We start from the raw sequence: 20,739 nt of genomic DNA, 5'->3' as shown, positions 1-20,739 counted from the left end.
ATAAACATGTACAAGACATTCTTGCTTGATTACAGATCAATAATACAAAACTCTTTTATGCTGCACAATCAGTCTGTTAGAACCCAGTGAGCGATCAATGCATAGCAGCCGAGTTGGGAAGGGGAGAGAAAGAAAGAAAGGGGGGAAAGGAGGAGGGACGAGCCCACCGGTTTCTGAACTCTGTCAGTTTCCTTGGGCTCTGTTGACGACGTACGTAAAAATTGAGAATGCTCCGGACCAAGACGCTCCTTAGCTAAAAGGGGAAACGCAAAGTACTTCACAAGCTTCGAGTGTTCGTCATCCAGATGCTTTGTGCTTCCCGCCGCAGCACCTGCACATGACCCCACAGTGATAGCAGGCCCGAAGGGGCAGGTAACAGCACATACAGGGGGCGAGGAAAGACAAGGCGATGAGGGCCAACCACCGGAGGCAAAACTTTTCATCACTGGTATCGCAAGAGCAAGGGTCTGTGTAGTCTCCTTCTGGGTCAGACATACAGTGATAGAGCATGCTGTCCGCACACCACATACAGCTGACTTGGCGGATGCAACTCCTTATTCTGTCCGGGGCATCCTGGCACTGGCCCCGCCTGTTCTCCTCGTGGTTGAACATGTCCCTGCAGTAGACGCACCTGGACCTCTCCCCATCCTCCTTCCGCCGCCGCGATTTGCACCTGGCGGGCTGAGTCTTCACCACAGCGCCCTTGATGTCTCCGCACAGGTCGAAGTCGGAGTTGCCCACGTAAGGGTAATTGTAATCGTGTTTGGAGGCCTCGGTTTTGGCAAATCGCACATACGAGTCCCCATCGTCCGGATCAATGTACTTCTCCCGCATGGGGGTGTGCCGGTAGTCCTCGTAACCCGTCACCCAGATCTTTTCCCGTGGGTTAATCCGCACAATCTCCTCGTCGTCATCCGGGAAGCTGACGTGCCGATAGGATCGCGGGATTGACTGTTGGAGAAGCGTTTCAGAAAGAACATCTCAAAAGCTGGCAACACATGACATATTCAGAAAGTTTAGATATTAAATATATTTTCTGTTATTCTATCATCTAATCTCTCTCTCTCTCTCTCTCTGTAGACACATACACACGTTTATATACATAACAACACGATACAAGCAAGACAGACTTCGTTTTAAATTTCTCACTGCTCCAATCACCCAAAGGTATTTGAAGTGGATGAGGAGCGCTTTCATTCATTTCAAATGCCAGAAACAGTAATTCTAATTCTAAAAATCCCATTATCCAAGTTATTGTGGTACATATAGCTGGAAGTGGAGAATACCAGATCAAAAGCATTTCGCAGATATAACCCGCACAATATCCCAACTGTAATCAGTGAGGAACAACATTATGACCTAGGCTACCAGCAATGACAGCAGTAGCTGGAGAAAGGAAATTCTTGCCTGCTGTTAAAACAAAATAAAAAATATTTTTTTCCCCTTCCAGTAGCACCTTAGAGACCAACTAAGTTTGTTCTTGGTGTGAGCTTTCGTGTGCATGTGTATCTGAAGAAGTGTGCATGCACACGAAAGCTCATACCAAGAACAAACTTAGTTGGTCTCTAAGGTGCTACTAGAAAGAATTTTCGATTTTGTTTCGAAAATATTATATTACTCAGCCGGAATAGGTAGCAATTTCACCTTACAGAGCTTCAGATGATGAGCTGATGATGATGTTAATGGCTTACAGTTGTCTTTCAAATACAATATAAATTTGTTCCAGTCCTTTTGGAATGCTGGCAACTCCTGCTGTCTCCATCTTTGGGCTAACAAAATTCTTGCCGCAGTTGTTGCATATAAAAACAATTTTTTTTTTTTATCTTGTCTCTGTATCTTTCTACCAACTATACTCAATAAAAGATTCTGGGTTTTTTTTAAAAGGTGTTTTTAAACATTGTCTTTAACTCATTATACAGGTGAAACTCGAAACATTAGAATATTGTGGAAAGGTTCATTTCTTTCAGAAATTCAACTTAAAAGGTGAAACTAATATATGAGATAGACTCATGACATGCAAAGCGAGAGATGTCAAGCCTTTATTTGTTATAATTGTGATGATTATGGCATACAGCTGATGAGAACCCCAAATTAACAATCTCAGCTTTGGGGTTTTCACCAGCTGTACGCCATAATCATCACAATTATAACAAATAAAGGCTTGACATATCTTGCTTTGCATGTCATGAGTCTATCTCATATATTAAACTCCAGTAGCTAATGAAAACAAGTGGCTAATGAAAACAATTGCTTACATAAATTGACTTTTCCATGATATTCTAATTTTTCGAGTTTCACCTGTATATTGTTTTCCAGAAACTTTTACCTCCTTTACATGTCCATCACATATGGTAAAAAGTAACTTCCTTTCCCTTACATTTCCAACATTCATTTTTTCCTATACATTTTGCCCAGTTTAACTGGGGTTAAATACCACCTATACATCATTTTCATAACATTTTCTTTTAAGCATACTGCATGCTGTAAACTTAATACCTTCATTCCATAACCTCTCTCCATCTTCTAACTGTATATTGTGTCCAATATCTTTATAGCCCAATGTATCATTACCGATTTTACCTCCTCATCTTTAGTATGCCATTCCAATAATAATTGATACATTTTCGACAATATTTTTGTCTTATCATTCAATAAATCTATCTCAAATCTAGATCTTGTTGTTTCAAAACCATTTTTTCTTTTTATCCTCTTTAAACACTTCATTTATCTGACGATAATGCAACCAATCCCTCAATGATTCTTTTATGTCCTCGGACGTTTTTTAATTTCAACTGGTTTCCTTCCTCCATCACTACATCTCCGTAGGTGGCCCATTTTCCTTCCATATTTAATTTTGTAACCGCAATCGCTCCCAATGGCAAGAGCCACCACAGAGTTTTACGTTCCGATAGACTTTTATATCTATTCCACACCTCATAAATTGACTTTCTTATAATGTGGTTCAGGAATCCTTTATGTATTTTTACCTTCTCATACTATAGATACATGTGCCATCCAAATCTGTTATCATAGCCTTCCAGATCTAACAGATCTGTGTCAGCCGTAAGTCTCGTGTAGCCAGGCTCATTCAAAATCACAGGGATTCATCTCAGTCTTTCTAGGCAACTAGCATATACCAGAAGATTCCACCTAAACATTAGGAAGAACTTCCTGACAGTAAGAGCTGTTCGACAGTGGAATTTGAGTCTCCTTCTTTGGAGGTCTTTAAGCGGAGACTTGACAGCCATCTGTCAGGAATGCTTTGATGATGTTTCCTCCTTGGCAGGGGGTTGGGCGTTTTGGCCCTTGTGGTCTCTTCCAACTCTATGATTCTACCAACCTGACAAGCGAAGGCTTGCACTGCTTCCTGAAGGTCAGCCACAAAGTCCTTGGAAGACTATGGCAAGCAAGCCTTCTTCTCAACAGAACCCCCTACCCAGCTCCAGCTCCCACTAGAAATGCATCCACAGAGGATTATTTGAAGCATGTGGACTCTGGTGTGCCCATGAGTGGAGTGGCAAGACCACGAAAGGTAAAGATTGAAAACAGGCTCACTTGTTCTAGATGATACTGGTCAGGGTTGAACTGGTCGTGCAAATGTCCCCGGGTGCAAATTCTGTGCTGCTCACAGGATGGAGGAGATGCCAGAGTTCGCAAAGGCTGCTCCCTCTTCTGAGAAGAATTAGAGGAGCTGTCTGTAGCATTCTGTTAGTAACATAAATGGGAACAGTGAAGGTAAGTAACACAGCTCCATTTCCACACACCTGAGCTACAATCCAGATTTCTCCTTAGGCACTGGGGCCTACCCCACACCCCCAAAAAAGAACCACACTGCCGCCCTATAAACCTCTTTAGAAACACGCATGTTTTTCATGAACAGCAACATGGTTTGAGAAATGTTGGTCTACAATATATATTTAACCTGCTCACAGAAATGAAGCTGGGCGGTTCCTTGGCTTTTGCCTCCTCCGTTTCGACGCCACTTTGCTTTACAATGAAAACAACGTGTCTTGCGGCACTTTAAAGACTTAGGAAGTTATTGCGACATAAGCTTTTGTGGGCTGGAGTCCATCAGATGCATGCGACGCAGCAGAGACCAACATGGTTCCTCTCCCCACCCCCAAAACTGCCAAATCTAACACACACACAGCACAGCACAAAAAGGGTGGGAGAAGTGCATATTTTTAACCATGTTTTAATCTAAAATACATGTAAGCTGGGGTCTGCCCAACACTTGCGTGCCTCTTAAAAGTGGAGTAACGTTAAAAATACACACCCTGATTTGATTCTCTGTACTGTACTTATTTTGTACATCCTCATATAGCTATGTGACAAGACATGAAGATGGCACACTGACAAAACTGAGCTGCCTGATCAACATCAGTTTATTGTCTGCTGCAGCTTATGTGCAAGTAGTTTTTTAAAAAAAATCTCCTAATAATAATAATAATAATAATAATAATAATAATAATAATAATTTTTATTTGTACCCTGCCCATCTGGATGGGTCTCCCCAGCCACTCTGGGCGGCTTCCACCAAACATTAAAATACATTTAAAATATCACATTTTAAAAACTTCCCTAAACAGGGCTGCCTTCAGGTATTTTCTGAATGTCAGGTAGTTGTTTATTCCCTTGACCTCTGATGGGAGGGTGTTCCACAGGGCGGGCGCCACTACCGAGAAGGCCCTCTGCCTGGTTCCCTGTAGCTTTGCTTCTCGCAGTGAGGGAACTGCCAGAAGGCCCTCGGTGCTGGATCTCAGTGTCCGGGCTGAATGATGGGGCTGGAGACGCTCCTTCGGGTATACTGGGCCGAGGCCGTTTAGGGCTTTAAAGGTCAGCACCAACACTTTGAATTGTGCTCGGAAACGTACTGGGAGCCAATGTAGATCTCTCAGGACCGGTGTTATGTGGTCCTGGCGGCCACTCCCAGGCACCAGTCTAGCTGCCGCATTCTGGATTAATTGCAGTTTCCGGGTCACCTTCAAAGGTAGCCCCACGTAGAGCGCATTGCAGTAGTCCAAGCGGGAGATAACATAGGAACATAGGTTCCCTCCAGGTAGATTAGCATCTTTGCCTACACCAGAGCAGAGAAATGGAACACCTGTTGCATCCCCCCCATTCCCCCTTTGACTGGTTACAAGGAACCCAATATCTATGGAATAGTCTAAAAAATATTTTATAGATAAATTCGCTGGCTGTTATCTCCCTTCCTTTCTTCTCAAAAGGGAGAAACTGGAGGTCAATAAATGTTACGACACTTTACATAAAGCGAAGACGTATCTTGGAAGAATATTTTGGAAATTTTAGTTGCATCAGCTGTTGGGTTCTATTTCAGTGGCAGATTCCAGTTAAAGTTAAGAGTAGATGATGATAACTGCAAATAAGTGACCCCATCTGACTTCTTAAAATATCGTTTCTGTCTGCTCTGAGAAGTCTCTGCCTGCAATAACCTTCCTTTCAACTCTTAAGCACAAGCTCATGAATGCGCAGCTGAAGTCGGGAGGAATTTTTTAAAAGCTGTAAATAGCAAAGTATGAATGTAAAGCACGTAGATCTGCATGAAATATTTCATCGCAAAAATTGCACTCAAATACTTCTATTTTAGGCAAATATAACATCTCACCTGTCATCTTATTCATTCTTGCATATAAAACCGAAGGGGTGGACATCTGTCCCTGGAAAGTATTTTCTTTCCTTTTTCCGCATGGCTGTTCCCTATCTTGCTTCAAAACCGTTAACCCCCCTATTTTAAATTTTGTAACTAATATGCAATTTGCTCCAACAGTTCATAAAACTATGTGTTGTTGTTGTTGCTGCTGCTGCTGTTTAAAGTTCTGGTCTTTTATAGTTCTGGCAATTAAATGTCCAGAACTATATTTAAGAAGTCAAAATGATGACTCCATGATCCCAACCAGTTAGGAATTACTTGTCTAGAGGAGAGGCCTGCTGCCTTGTTTCATCCTATTCTGCATCATCCAGAGCAACCTCTTCTGCCGTATCAGGCAGTTGGCCCCCTACCTCTCTCGCCCTGATCTGGCCACAGTGATCCATGCGACGGTCACCTCCAGACTTGATTATTGTAACTCGCTCTACGCGGGGCTGCCCCTGAAGCTGACCCAGAAACTCCAGCGGGTGCAGAATGCCGCGGCGAGGCTCCTCACCGGGTCTTTGCCGCGGGACCACATTCATCCAGTGCTCTACCAGCTGCACTGGCTCCCGGTGGAGTACAGGGTCAGGTTTAAGGTGCTGGTTTTGACCTTTAAAGCCCTATGCGGCTTAGGACCCTCGTACCTAAGGGACCGCCTCTCCTGGTACGTCCCAGGTAGGACCTTAAGGTCCTCAAATAATAACTTTTGGGAGGTCCCGAGCCACAAGGATACTAGGTTGGCTTCAACTAGGGCCAGGGCCTTCTCAGTATTGGCCCCGACTTGGTGGAACAGTCTATCACAATAGACCAGGGCCCTGCGGGATTTGGCATCTTTCCGCAGGGCCTGCAAGACGGAGCTGTTCCACCTAGCCTTTCGGTTGGTTTCACTATAACCCTGATGTTTCATTCTTTTGGTGTGGTTGGTGGGCTACTTAAAAATGAGGCTGCAGTCTAGATTAAATTTTAAATTGTATTTTAATCTGTATTTTAATGAATAGTTTTATGTTTTTGTTGTGATTTTATCGGTGTTAGCCACGCTGAGCCCGGTTTGGCAGGGAAGGGCGGGGTATAAATAAAATAAAATAATAATAATAATATTAATAATAATAATAATTCTGGCCCTGCTAACAGCCAAGCAAGCTAACAGTGGAAAGAGAATAACTCTGTATATGCCAATGAAACAGTTAAGCCTGCCACTTTAAGCAGCCTATGCCTGGGAAGCACCTAGGATATGAAGAATGGACATGCTCAGAGAAGAATCATCTAAATTAATGGGAGTGACTATTAACTAAGGACCATTAATTTCAATAGAAGGGGACGACAGAGGACGAGATGGATGGACAGTGTTCTCGAAGCTACCAACATGAGTCTGACCAAACTGCGGGAGGCAGTGGAAGACAGGAGGGCCTGGCGTGCTCTGGTCCATGGGGTCACCAAGAGTCGGACACGACTAAACAACAACAACAAAATTAATTTCAATGGGTCTACTGTTAGATACAACCCACTCTTCAGGAGAGGCTGGTTTTTCTTCTTCCCTCCTTCCTCTATTTTACAACTGTTGCATTTCCCCCACTGCATGGCTCTGGCTGACTAATTGGCTTTTTGTTGCAATTAGATGGAACAGAACTTCAGTTAAAAAAAAACACATTAAGGAAACTCTGCACACTTTTGAAACTCCATGCATATTTCCTAAAAATTAGAATGGATCAGAGCTCAGTATCAAATCTGAATAGGTCTTGTGGAAGTTGTAGAACAGAAACTGGGAATTTATCTGCCCTGAGGTCTTATAGCAGTTCCCCTGCCCTTCTGCCTCCATGAAGATACCTGGGTCCAAGTCAGCCCTTGGAAATGCCTTTCCTCCTCTCCCAGCCTGGTTGCCAAAGAGATCGGGAAGCCAGAAACAACCTCAGAGGCCAGCTGCAATTCTCCCTTCCTCTGAATATTCATAGGAGCCTTGCCAATGTCTTGCATTATAGGCTGCAAGGCAATTCTCTAATCCTTTTCACTTTGTTAACAGGAAGCTGTCAATCATCTTGTTGTCAGGCTGCCAGGGCCGACTTTCTCCAACCATGTTTACATGCCAAGCATGGCCTGCCCAGCGCGTCACCTTCGGGGCAGAATGCAGGAACGCACAAGTATTTCTCAGGACTCTTGTTTGTCGCTCTGGGAATCCAACAAGATGGACATTTTTGTTTTCCAAAAGCATGCTGTTGAATTAAGACCTCTTCTCCCAACTGCACTCACCACCCCAGTCAAAATCCTGTGTGAGTCAGATGGGTAAGAATGGCGAAAAAAAGCACAACACACTGTGCAGAATTCTATTTTTATTTTCACCTCTAGTAAGAATCCAGGATCTAGTTGTCAGGAATATCCTGGATCAAACTTTTATGGGTGACATATTGCGATGAACATCTGCAACCATATAGATCTATTGGAAGTGTCAAAATCCTTTCCAAGGTTCCAGTATCACAATGCTAGCCCCAGGTTCGTTGTTATGGGTGCAACGGAAGCTGCAGCTAAAAATTGTTTATTGCATATTTACACTTAAAAAGTTACAATCGCTATATAGACCAGGACAATATATAAGAAAAGGCTTGAGGTACATAATGGGGTTAAATTACTACGGGCGGGATTCAACAAATGAATCCTGTCAGTTGAAGGCCTATGCAAAGGCTTCTGCTTGAGCAATGGGGCTTTCTCCCCTTCTCTTCCTGTAAGACATCAAAATTGGCTCGGTGTTGTGGCTGGATTTTAAAACCTCCGCAATAATGCATAGGGGAGGGAGGGTGGGATTTGGCAAGTTGAAACACTTGACTTGATGGAACAATCAGCTTAGCGAGACGTTGAATTCCTCCCTATATATTTTATTTTTAAAAGATTTTTAAACTGCCCTTGCTTTTGAATTATGGTGCTGGAGGAGACTCTTGAGATTCCCACGGACTGCAAAAAGATCAAACTTATCCATCCTTAAAGAAATCAGCCCTGAGTGCTCACTGGAAGGACAGATCCTGAAGTTGAGGCTCCAGTACTTTGGCCACCTCATGAGAAGAGAAGACTCCCTGGAAAAGACCCTGATGCTGGGAAAGATGGAGGGCACAAGGAGAAGGGGACGACAGAGGATGAGATGGTTGGACAGTGTTCTCGAAGCGACTGGCATGAGTTTGGCCAAACTGCGGGAGGCAGTGGAGGATAGGGGTGCCTGGCGTGCTCTGGTCCATAGGGTCACAAAGAGTCGGACACGACCGAACAACTGAACAACAACAAAGCTATCAAGGCAGTGCAAAATCAGAACTAAATAAACATCAGTTAAGGCAACACATTGGATGCATCCAACACATTTATGAACTTTGGTACAGGTGGGTCTTGTGCAGCAATGAGATTTCTGCCCCACGACAAGCAGAGAGAGAGAGAGAGAGAGAGAGAGAACACCTTGAGACTCCCTGACACAGCCTCTGCTGCAGCGGAGACTGGCGCAAGGGAGTCCTGGTTACACGACCGTGGTCCCTGGCTCCTGAGCACTTGTTGCACCCACAGGGAATGGATCTTCTACAAGAAGACAAGGGTGAAGGGCACAGAAAGAGAAAGGAAGGACAAGAACTCCACCAGCAGCAGTCCGGCTCATGAACTGCACAAGTTGGGAGGTGGGTGAGCTCCCGTTGTTCTGTCCAAGCTCCTGCCAACCTAGCAGTTCGAAAGCGTACCAGATAAATGAGTAAATAGGTGCGGCTGCAGCGGGAAGGTAAACAGCGTTTCTGTGCACTCTAGCACTCGTCATTGTGTTCCGTTGCGGCAGAAGCTGTTTAGTCTTACTGGCCAGATGACCACAGAAAGCTGTCTGTGGACAAACGCCGGCTCCCTCGGCCTGAAAAGCGGGATGTGCGCCGCACCCCATAGTCGCCTTTGACTGGACTTAACTATCCAGGGGTCCTTTACCTTTACCTTACTCACTATTTCCAAACCCCACCAAAAGGGACGTCTTGAGGGACGTCAAAGGAAAGATCGGCCCCCACAACTTTCTAATCACTGCATTCAGCAACGATGGCCCTGAAATTTTCTCTTTTTAAGGAAACCCTGATAAGGTTCTAAGGCACCCCTGGAACACAGACCAAAAGTCAGTCATCTTGGAGATGACAGAAGCTCTCTCTCTCTTTTTGCATCCAGAACTGATCTGCATAGAGCAGGAGGGAGGAACTTGTGGCCCTACAGGTCCTGCTGCTGCCGCTTTCCAACTCCCACCAGCTCCACTCAGCAGGGCCAATGGCAGCTGGAGTCCAGCAGCATTGGGAGAGTCAAGGGTCCCCCACCATGGGATACAGAGTCAGATGAAAGTGAACATTTGCTTTCCATTCCTATCATTAGCCTAACCCAGGCTTCCTCAACCTCGGCCCTCCAGATGTTTTGAGACTACAATTCCCACCATCCCTGACCACGGGTCCTGCTAGCTAGGGATCATGGGAGTTGTAGGCCAAAAACATCTGGAGGGCTGAGGTTGAGGAAGCCTGGCCTAACCATCCTATCTCAAGCAGATTGGAAAAAACAAACAAACAAACATCTGCAGAAACCATTTTTTAAATCCTCTTTTCCACCAGATGATGTGAAGACATCATCATTGTTCGAGGGTCTTCTCATTCAGATTGTCAATCCTCATAATTTTCAGGGTTCCCCTGTCCTCCCTAATCTACATTCTGGGGGGAAAAACACCTAAAGTTTGTTTTACAAACTCAGCTGAGATGTTGTTTGGGAGAAGAAGGGAGAGCGGGTGGGGTAGGGGATGTGTAAGCGCTGCTCTCCCTCTTGTGTGCATATTTTAATAGTGTGGCTGAAACATACTTGACACTCATCTGGGAGACCAAAGTAGGCCAAAGGTTTCATGAAGGAGGCAGCAGAAAGAGATCTGGTTTCTTCATTTCATGTTATTTATGCTGACTACGAAGAGAAAAAGGATGCTCGAGTTGGTTAGCAGGATCTAAAGGTCCGGATAAATCTTTCCCATGCGCTATATATACTGCATTATGTATACGGAAAGTCACTTATAGTAAAGCTAAGGCAGTTGTCAACAGGTGGGGTCAAGCATACGCCATAAAAACCTTTTGTTTCAGGCTTCACAACCATGAGATGTGGATTGCCATGTTGTTCTTCAGGGGCCCTCACTTTTACTGAAGTGGTGATATTTTTAATTGTGTGGCTTTGGGGGTTAACTGAACCCCTACTGGGGTGACCGAGTAAGTCAAATATGCACATAAGATGACAGGCGGCAAAGTAACCCCAGCAAATGCTGTACAGATCCGTCAGTTGCTACTCTCCATGCCTATGGATGCTTGGTGCAGGATGAGCTCTGCCTACTTTGTCTTTGCCCATTTCCTTGGTGCCAGCATGGCCAGTCCATACCAGTTGTTGCAAGGTCTCCCCAAGAGTGTCACTAATTGTTCATCATTTCTATTATTCTCATTTTTGGCACAAAAGCACTGTGTGTGTGTGTGTTGGAGAACGCACCCCACAGACTGTGCACAGACTGTGACCTATCAGAAATCATAGGGAGGGAAATACTTCACATTGTGTGAAGAGTATAGAATTTGCAGCACCGAATGCAGTGCTGGCCACTAGTTTAAAAGGACAATAGTCAAATTCATCAAAGCAAAAACAGCAGCACTAGTCATGATGCCCGCATAGACCCATCAGGTTCAAAGGCAACATGCCACGGAATATCATTGGCTGAAGAGGAATTGTGGCCGGACGGGGAGGTGATTTGTCTTCCAACACGCTTTGGGTGTGGACTTCCCAAAAACATGTCGTTGATCACTGTGAGAAAACAGGATGAACATTTGTCTGCTCTAGAAGGAAGTCAACGCTAGCATAAGCAAACCAGGCTGGGAATAGCCTGCCAAAGACAAGTGTGGACAGAGCACAGGTCCACACAGAGAGGCCAGCTCCACTGTCCTGGTTCACACAGAATGTTAAGCCATAGGCTTAGGTAACCAAAGTTCAACTTTATTATCTGAACCCAACACTTGTTCACCAAGGTTTGCTGTGGTATATACCATACTTTTCCGTCCCCATGTATAAGACCCCCCATATTTTTGGGGACTCAAAGTTAAGAAAATGGGGGGAGATGGCACAGAGTTGCTGAGCTTTTTTTGGGGGGGGGTTGCCCAGGGTTGTTGAGCTTTATTTAGGGGGGATTGCTGGCAATTGCTCACCTGCACGTGTCCCAAAATCTGCCCCCCCATCTGTCCCATCGCCGGCAGAAGCTGCCAGTCGCCCGCCCAACTGCAGGAGCACCAGCCAATCAACACCATCCATTGACGCAGCAACCAATAACATGCACAATAGCCGCTGACACCCGCGGCAGCAACCAATCAAATATCCACCCTATGCACTACCCATGTGTAAGACGACCCCAACTTTTTGACATGGTTTTTATAGAAAAAAAACATAGTCTTATAGACGGAAAGGTACGGTAATTCTTGGTCAAAGTTAACTTTAGCATTAAGCATTAAACATGGCATGCAAAACCAGAAACTCTAGTCACAGCTCAAAGCTGCAGAACCACAAGAGAAGCACAGCTCAAAACTCAAAATAATGGTGGTTGGGGTATAATCGGACATGGTCTGAGTGACTGCCTGCGAGATGCTCTGACTTTAACCACAGTTTATAATGAGCTATGATCAATATTAATTATGGTTACTGCACAAGTCCAGGCCTTTATCACAGGGCTGATAAAGTCACTATTCAGAAAGATGCAAAGCTGTGTAACACTCAAGTTTTCTCAGTGGGTTTTTTTTTTTTTTTTTTTAAAAGAACCCATTCACACAGCCTTCCTGAACCTTGGGATGCCAAAAGATGTTGGGCTATAATTCCCCGCCACCACAAAAACTATTCCTTCAAAAAGGCTACACAGGAGGTTTACAAAGAAGAAGAAGAAGAAGAAGAAGAAGAAGAAGAAGAAGAAGAAGAAGAAGAAGAAGAAGAAAAGAGTTTGGATTTGATATCCCGCTTTTCACTACCCGAAGGAGTCTCAAAGCGGCTAACATTCTCCTTTCCCTTCCTCCCCCACAACAAACACTCTGTGAGGTGAGTGGGGCTGAGAGACTTCAAAGAAGTGTGACTAGCCCAAGGTCACCCAGCAGCTGCATGTGGAGGAGTGGAGATGCAAACCCGGTTCACCAGATTACGAGTCTACCGCTCTTAACCACTACACCACACTGGCTCTGGAAGCAAAGTGCAATTTCATATTGCTGGCAAGACCCCCATCTTCCAGATTCTGCACCTATGCATTTAAGGACAGCAATGATAATCTGCACCGCCAGCTTTTTCTTGGCTCCCCGAGATTGATTTCAGGGCGGTCATCTTGGGAGGGTTTTGACAAGTTTTGCTATTTATTGTCCTGCTGCAATGAGGAGACAAAGCAAATATGGTAGTTGCAGCCTCGTGTCATCTCTCTTCACCACTGCATGGAATATAAAGAGCACATTACATCATGATTCAATGGTACTTCCCAAAAGATGAACATTTATCCAAAGGGGAAAACAATCTGAGCGCAGAAAGTGGATTAATTAACTGGAAGCAAAGTGCAATTTCATATTGCTGGCAAGCGAGATGCATTCTCAGTCAAGGCAAAAATGAACAACTGGCTTTACTCAAGTCGCCTCTAGAGAAGAGCAAGCATACAATGTGCAGAGCCTGGAGAAATTTATTTTCAAGCATATGGAAAACATTTGCGGATTGCAATGAGGCTCTGGAGTTAAGGTAACATTGCATTGCAGAGATGCCTCCTAAAGGGAAACTTCATCTTTGGAAAACACAAAGAGCATAATTCAGCCACAGTGAAGACCGTTTAGCTCCCTTTGATTTCATTGAAAGGGGGGGGGGAGAAGGGAGAGAGTTAAGCGCATAGTAAACATTCACTGGAAATCAATAGGGCTCATATATGTGAATTGACTTTAAAGGTAAAGGGACCCCTGACCATTAGGGTCCAGTCGTGTCCGACTCTGGGGTTGCGGCGCTCATCTCACGTTAATGGCCGTGGGAGCCGGCATACAGCTTCTGGGTCATGTGGCCAGCATGACTAAGCCGCTTCTGGCAAACCAAAGCAGCGCACGGAAACGTTGTTTACCTTCCCGCCAGAGTGGTAGCTATTTATCTACTTGCACTTTGACGTGCTTTTGAACTGCTAGGTGGGCATTGACTTTGTTGTTGTTGCTCAGTCGTTCAGTCATGTCCGACTCTTCGTGACCCCATGGACCAGAGCACGCCAGGCACGCCTATCTTTCACTGCCTCTCGCAGTTCACTGTCCAGCCATCTCATCCTCTGTCGTCCCCTTATCCTTGTGCCCTCCATCTTTCCCAATATCAGGGTCTTTTCTAGGGAGTCTTCTCTTCTCATGAGGTGGCCAAAGTACTGGAGCCTCAACTTCAGGATCTGTCCTTCTAGTGAGCACTCAGGGCTGATTTCTTTAAGAATGGATAGGTTTGATCTTCTTGCAGTCCATGGGACTCTCAAGAGTCTCCTCCAGCATTTACTCCTCCAGTAAAGCACTGACTTTACCATCCTCCAAATAAACAAAAAGCTTGTTGCCCTTTCTTGGGATATTTAGGTCTCTCTTCTTGGGCTGATTCAGGGAGAGAGCAGGATGGATTACCAAGGCAGCATCTCTGCACAGATTGCCATATGCATTTTAGAGGGGCAAAGTATACACAACCGATGTTTTAAGCAGCACAGACCTGATACAGATGTACAAAGGCATCTTTGCTGAATGATTTGCTATTAAATAGTATGCCATTCCAGCTCTACTGCAGCAAAATCCCCCCCCCACCTCCCTGCAACCTTCCATTCTTCCCTCTCCATCACAGAATCTATAAATCACTTCTGGCAGGTAGCTGGGAAGCAGCTGCTAATGGTAGTTTTGCTCTGGAGGAGAGGAAGTCACCTTTTAACCCTGCCTGCTGTTGTTTGTCTTATAACTATGACAAAAGAACAGAGGAAAACAACATGCCAACTGTCAGGGAGGATCTGGTCACACGCCACAGGAAGCCCATCTCAGGCCCTCAACATTATCAAGCCTTTCAGGCTGAGGATGTTCGTCCTCTATTATCAAAAAGATTTGACAGCATGGTCCCCTCCCCACCAACTATCTCCACTATTTTCTTCTTGTGCAAAAAGAAAAAGAAAAATAAAGTTCAGCAATACATTAGAGAGGCAGTCATGGTTTTCCACTTGCAGCTAAGGTAGCCGTGTTGGTCTGCCATAGTCAAAACAAACAAAAAAACAAAAAAATCCTTCCAGTAGCACCTTAGAGACCAACTAAGTTTGTTCTTGGTATGAGCTTTTGTGTGCATGCACACTTCTTCAGATACCATGCATGCACACGAAAGCTCATACCAAGAACAAACATGTTGTTGTTCAGTCGTGTCCAACTCTTTGTGACCCCATGGACCAGAGCATGCCAGGCACGCCTATCCTTCACTGCCTCTCGCAGTTTGGCCAAACTCATGTTAGTAGCTTCGAGAACACTGCCCAACCATCTCATCCTCTGTCGTCCTCTTCTCCTTGTGCCCTCCATCTTTCCCAAACAGAAATGTCAAAGAAGTCTGTTCTTTCAACTTTCATCTCCTCATTTTAAAAATCTGCAGATACTTTCAGCAACCCCCCTCCTCTGCTTACATTATGGCAACCAATTTTACACTGCTCAGTAAGAACAGACTTAGGACTTGGTCACACAAGAGGGTTGTTTTTTTTTTGCTTATGGACTGGACTGAGACTCTGCCTCCCCAGTGCATATATCTGTTCTGTTGTGACAACTCTGCTTCAGCCGGCAAGGAGATCTGAAACAGGGTATTGCAGAGGTGGCCCTGCTGGATCCAAAGTTTGTTGGCTCACCTGACAGGCCCCTGGACTGGATCCCTAAACTGTGCCTGCCTGGAGGTGGCACAGTTATTGCTAGCCCTCTAGAATGCAAAGAACTGAACAGCAAGTCCCTGTTTCGGTTACTTAGCAAGAAATGCAAGAAACAAAAATAGGGGTGGAGTTATTATTATTTTTTAACATGCACAGTATTTTACAGAGTGCAAGGCACTTACAATCTAAAAACTGCCACTGGGAAAACTGAGGAAGAGGGAAGTACAGTAATGTTTTGTTGTCGCAGTTTCAGGCTTAGGAAGTCATTTATGACCTTGTCACTTCCAGGCTTGGCCATTGTAATAAACTGTATGTAGGGGTTTGTCCTTGAAGACACTCCCCAGGCTTCAGTTGGTTCAGAATGCTGCAGCCGGACATCGCATTATGTCAATTTTTAAAAATATAATATATTAATTAAGTTTTTTTAAACAGAGAAAAAATACACAAATACACATATAACAACAACAAGAACAAAAACATAAAAATATATCTTATACCTAATATTTATCCCTCACATTGTCAGTAGACTTCCTCCTATCTCCTCTTCCTGCGTTCCTTGGCTATCATCTTTAGTAATTTCTAAACATCTTGCCACCATCTTATTTACTATAAAAATTACCTAATTATTTACTCTTAACTATTTTTCTTAACTCATATTCAACTGCCTTAAACACCTAACCTTACTCTAAATCTACAGTCTAGCCTTACATTCCTAGTTATATCAATTTTGTTCTGGTTTCATTGGCTACCAATTTGTCCTGGGCTCATCTCAAGGCGCTGGCTTTGGTCTTGGGACAAAACGGCCCTGGGACCAGTGTCTCTCAAAAACCACCTCTTCCAGTATAAACTTGCTCAAGACCTGTGCTCTGTTTTTTGGGGCCTTCCTTGTTGCCGATTCACCAACAAAATGCATGGCTTGTGAGGTCAAAAGGGGGGGGGAAACAACGTTCCAGCTCTGGCGCTCCCAGGAGTAATTTATCCTGCCCCACTTCTGCCCACTCTTAAAAAAACCTTTGGAGCAGGATTATTGTTTCTGTCAGAACTTGTGCAGGTCTATACTATACTTTGTTGTTGTTAGAAGAAGAGTTTGGATTTGATATCCCGCTTTATCAGTACCCGAAGGAGTCTCAAAGCGGCTCACATTCTCCTTTCCCTTCCTCCCTCCACAACAAACACTCTGTGAGGTGAGTGGGGCTGAGAGACTTCAGAGAAGTGTGAATAGCCCAAGGTCACCCAGCAGCTGCATGTGGAGGAGTGGAGACACGAACCCGGTTCCCCAGATTACGAGTCTACCGCTCTTAACCACTACACCACACTGGCTCTCAGTGTTAGCCGCCCAGAGTCTGGTTTTTGGATTGGGAAGGGCGGGGTAGAAATAAAATTTATTATTATTATTATTATTATTATTATTATTATTATTATTATTATTATTTTAATGATGCTGTGTGTTTATTGTTAGTATTGCCTTTTAACGTGCTCACTGATAATGTACCGTATTTTTCCGTCTATAAGACGCCCCCATGTAAAAATAATGTCAAAATTTAGGGGAGGCGTCATACAAAATTTAGGGGGCCTATTTTGGGGGATGATGGCCCCGTGTATAAGACGCCTCCCCTAAATTTTGACATCATTTTTAAGGGAAAAACCTAGTCTTATAAACGAAAAGATACGGTAATTTTTTTGGGGGGGGTAAATGTAGTTTTGAGTATGATTTTTCATAGAAGGGTGGGAAAAAGAGGTGCTGAAATAACAGAACATAGAAATACATGGTCACATCATATTTTGCCAGAGCCTCCTTGGACTCTATGAATATCTTTCATTGTACTGATAGCAACCAGAGCCAGATACACGACAGCGTTTAGTGGAGAGCAACCAAGCCATTCAGAGGGCATAAAGAGCAATTCCAATTTACTTACTGTAAAGACATCATCATCTCCAACTTCAGTCTCATTGTGGATTGTTGAGGATGAAGTTGTAGATCCTGGAAAGACATTTCAAAATGCACACTGTTTCTCTATGTAATTATCACAATCCGCAACAAACCTACTGACCCTGCTGCAAAGCTGTGCACATGTGGCACAGAAGTGTCTTAAAAGTTACATATAAAAAACTTGCCCGTGTTTCAAAAGCCAACTGGTGATGAGGGATGGTGGAAGGGATGCTCCAAAAAAAAGAAGGAAAGGGGAAAAAAACTAAACAAAGATCCCAGCTGCATGGTCAGAACGGACGTATATGTTCTCCTGGAATGCGGCCAATGTCCGTCCGTCCGTCCCCCCGCTTGTTTTTACAGAAGCAATTAATTTTATCTGAATATTCCTGGCAAGATCCAAAACACATCTTTGAAAATGGTAAAGGAAATTGTGTCAGAATAAGGAACAGTCATTCTATGTGGGTTAGAGAAGTAACTAAGAAAAAACTGCTTCAACAAATTAAAGTTTGGTTTTTTTTTAAAACTAGCTTAATCTGACAGCATAAAATCCCAAACAATTCATTCAAGACAAACAACGATTAAGGCTGAAGTCACAGAAAGCTGCTTAAGAAGTCATGCGCTAGAATCATTTGAAACTTCATTCAATGTGAGACTTCGTGAGTCAATTAATATTGTATTCATTTGTGGATTAGCTTCAAATATGTAAATTCCTAGATGTCACAGAGATTGAAAGCTGAATAATTCGAATCACATCCTCCCTAAGAAATTGAAAGCTGATACAAAAGACTAAGACTTTGATTTAAGGAGTAGCTCATTTCAGTGAAAAATGTGCAAAATTCAGCCTTCAAGTTATAACAACAACAACAACGCCACTTAGCAACAAAAGACAAGAGTCCCCGGATGCTGTTTTTGTACCTTCCATGAGATCTTCAATGGCTTTTCTCACACCTCTATCAAACGCTCGTGCATCAGCAGGGCTTAGAAAAGTGAGCCCAAACTTTCTGTTGTCGACTTTCCAGTGGTGAAATGTAGGGTTTGCTTTAGTGTAGACCAAGTCCTTCTTCACATAGCATTCCAATACCACCTGGGGTTTAAAATGCAAAGAGGTAAAAGGATGTTTACAGGTGAAGGTCACGGGTTTGTTATCATGAATCATTACTGCCTCTCGCATAGTGAAAACACGTCTAGTCTCTATGCAATGGCTTTGGTGAGAGAAGCTCTCTTCACAGAATAGGCCAGCAAAAATAGCTTTGCAAGTGAAACCAAAATGTTTCAAACACTTCCTGCTGGAATGACAAAGGAACACCATTACATTATAAAGAGCCATAGCTGGGGTAGGGGGTGGGGGCTAGCCAGGTGTTTTGTCCCAGGTGAAGCCCTCAGAGGGGCATCATTGAGGCTCCCAACTTGTAAAAGGTAAAGGTAAAGGACCCCTGACAGTTAAGTCCGGTCATGAACAACTCTGGGGTTGCGGCGCTCATCTCGCTCTACTGGCCGAGAGAGCCGGTGTTTGTCCGCAGATAGTTTTTTTCCGGGTCATGTGGCCAGCATGACTAAGCTGCTTCTGGCGAAACCAGAGCAGCGCATGGAAACGCCGTTTACCTTCCCGCCGGAGTGGTACCTATTTATCTACTTGCACTGCATGCTTTCGAACTGCTAGGTGGGCAGGAGCTGGGACCGAGCAACGCCCCGTTGCAGGGATTCAAACCACCGAACTTCCGATCGGCAAGCCCTAGGCTCAGTGGTTTAGACCACAGCGCCACCCATGTCGTGTATGCAAATGTGCATGGGGAGGGTACCAAACTGGGTCTTGGACCTGGGTGAAATGAAGCCTAGTTTTGCCCCTGACATTATACACTACCATTGCACACCTGGGCCAAACAGATTCCAAAACTTAAACAGAGCTACCCAAATCCCTCTGCAAAATGTGCACCTTTGTCTTGCTTAGCATAAAAACCAAGAAGTTACTCTAGTAGACAAATGTAACAACAAAGTACAATTCTAGTAACATTAATGAGGATACACAAATTTTGTGCGTAACGAAATCAAATATATGCAGATACGCGCGCACACTCCCCACGGCAAACTAACTTGTCACACCCTGCCACTTATTGTCTTCTTCTGTAGTGAGCAGCTTGCCTCATTTCTTTGAATCAACGGCAAATATTTAAAGAGAAAATGTGGTGCAGCGGATGGCGAATTGCGAGTTGGATGGGGAGACTTTGGTTCAGATCTCCACTTGGCACAGTTTCTGAGCAAGCTTCGCCTGCTGGCTCTAACCAACACCACAGGGTTGCTATGAGGATTAAATGGCAGCGACCCTATGTACAGGGGCTCCAAGCTTCTTGGAGATTACAAAAAAAAGGTGTTCTGCAAGCGTGTTGGTACTATGGGTGCACCCTGTTAAGTTTCTGCTTATGGGACATTTTTTAGTTTTAAATTTGATGTGCCTATGCAGGGAGAGCCGCTGCTGTATTCTCAGTAGCCAGCCTTTTATCAAAGTGGCCCAGGGTAGATGTATTTATCATATTTCACAGCCCAAACCCCATCTAGGAAGTCAGGATGTATTATAGCAGTAAGAGGTCCGTGGTTATAGGTCACATTCTTAGATGTGGCCAGATAATGATATATACATACTAATAGTGAACCAGACCTCCAGAAGTATCCAGAACACCACCATCTATGCACAAGAGGGGGGGAGGTGTTTTTTTATCACCCCCAAATATCACCAAAAAAAAAAACCTAGGCAGAGAAGGGCAAAATAAGGACTGAGCATGCTCCCTGGGCGTGGAGCACTGAGTGTCTGGGTTGGGGAAGAGGATGGAATGGAGTGTCGCGGAGAGGAGCATGGCTGGCCAAAACTCAGAACAAGGGCACGCCGTATACTGCAACATTTCGATGCAGATCCAACCTTTATCACATAAAGCCAAAATGTGCTTAATTGGATGTTGGGCTAACAACTTCCAGAAACTGCCCACTATACGCCCCAATAAGATCCAGGCTTCTCTCTCTAATCCCGTCGACTATCGCCAGGGACGATGACCGCATGAAACATCTACTGGTGGATGCCAACCCCTTGGTTTCACGCGGAGTGGCCATCTACATATTACAGGCCCTGAAACTCAGGACCACCTTTTTGGCTAACTTCCCTTAGCCTTAGTCTTATGTATATTCCCAGCATGGAGACTGTTGTCACGCCTGCTAGTGCTTTTTATCTTTATCTTTATTTTATTTGTTTTAACCTGCTCAATTTTACTTCCAATT

At 44.3% G+C, this 20,739-nt stretch overlaps 1 protein-coding gene across 3 annotated transcripts in view; it reads right to left on the bottom strand.

Moving 5' to 3' along the window:
* Positions 1–227: 227 nt before the first annotated feature.
* The window catches only part of SPRED2 (sprouty related EVH1 domain containing 2), an 82,391-nt gene continuing 61,879 nt past the window's right edge, over positions 228–20,739 (bottom strand). Inside the window, exons 3-6 of one of the 3 annotated variants that reach the window (XM_033142715.1) lie at positions 18,391–18,559; positions 17,462–17,526; positions 3,556–3,705; positions 228–951 (exon numbers count right to left, since the gene is read on the bottom strand). In XM_033142715.1, the coding sequence (XP_032998606.1) occupies positions 298–951; positions 3,556–3,705; positions 17,462–17,526; positions 18,391–18,559 (1,038 nt within the window). In that variant the 3' untranslated portion in view covers positions 228–297. The remainder of the gene's footprint in view (positions 952–3,555; positions 3,706–17,461; positions 17,527–18,390; positions 18,560–20,739) is intronic. The other 2 variants (XM_033142716.1, XM_033142717.1) reach the window with 2 other exon arrangements.

This window comes from Lacerta agilis, chromosome 3, assembly GCF_009819535.1.
Source record: "Lacerta agilis isolate rLacAgi1 chromosome 3, rLacAgi1.pri, whole genome shotgun sequence".
Lineage (NCBI taxonomy): Eukaryota > Metazoa > Chordata > Lepidosauria > Squamata > Lacertidae > Lacerta > Lacerta agilis.
This window is presented reverse-complemented; position numbering and strand designations above follow the sequence as displayed.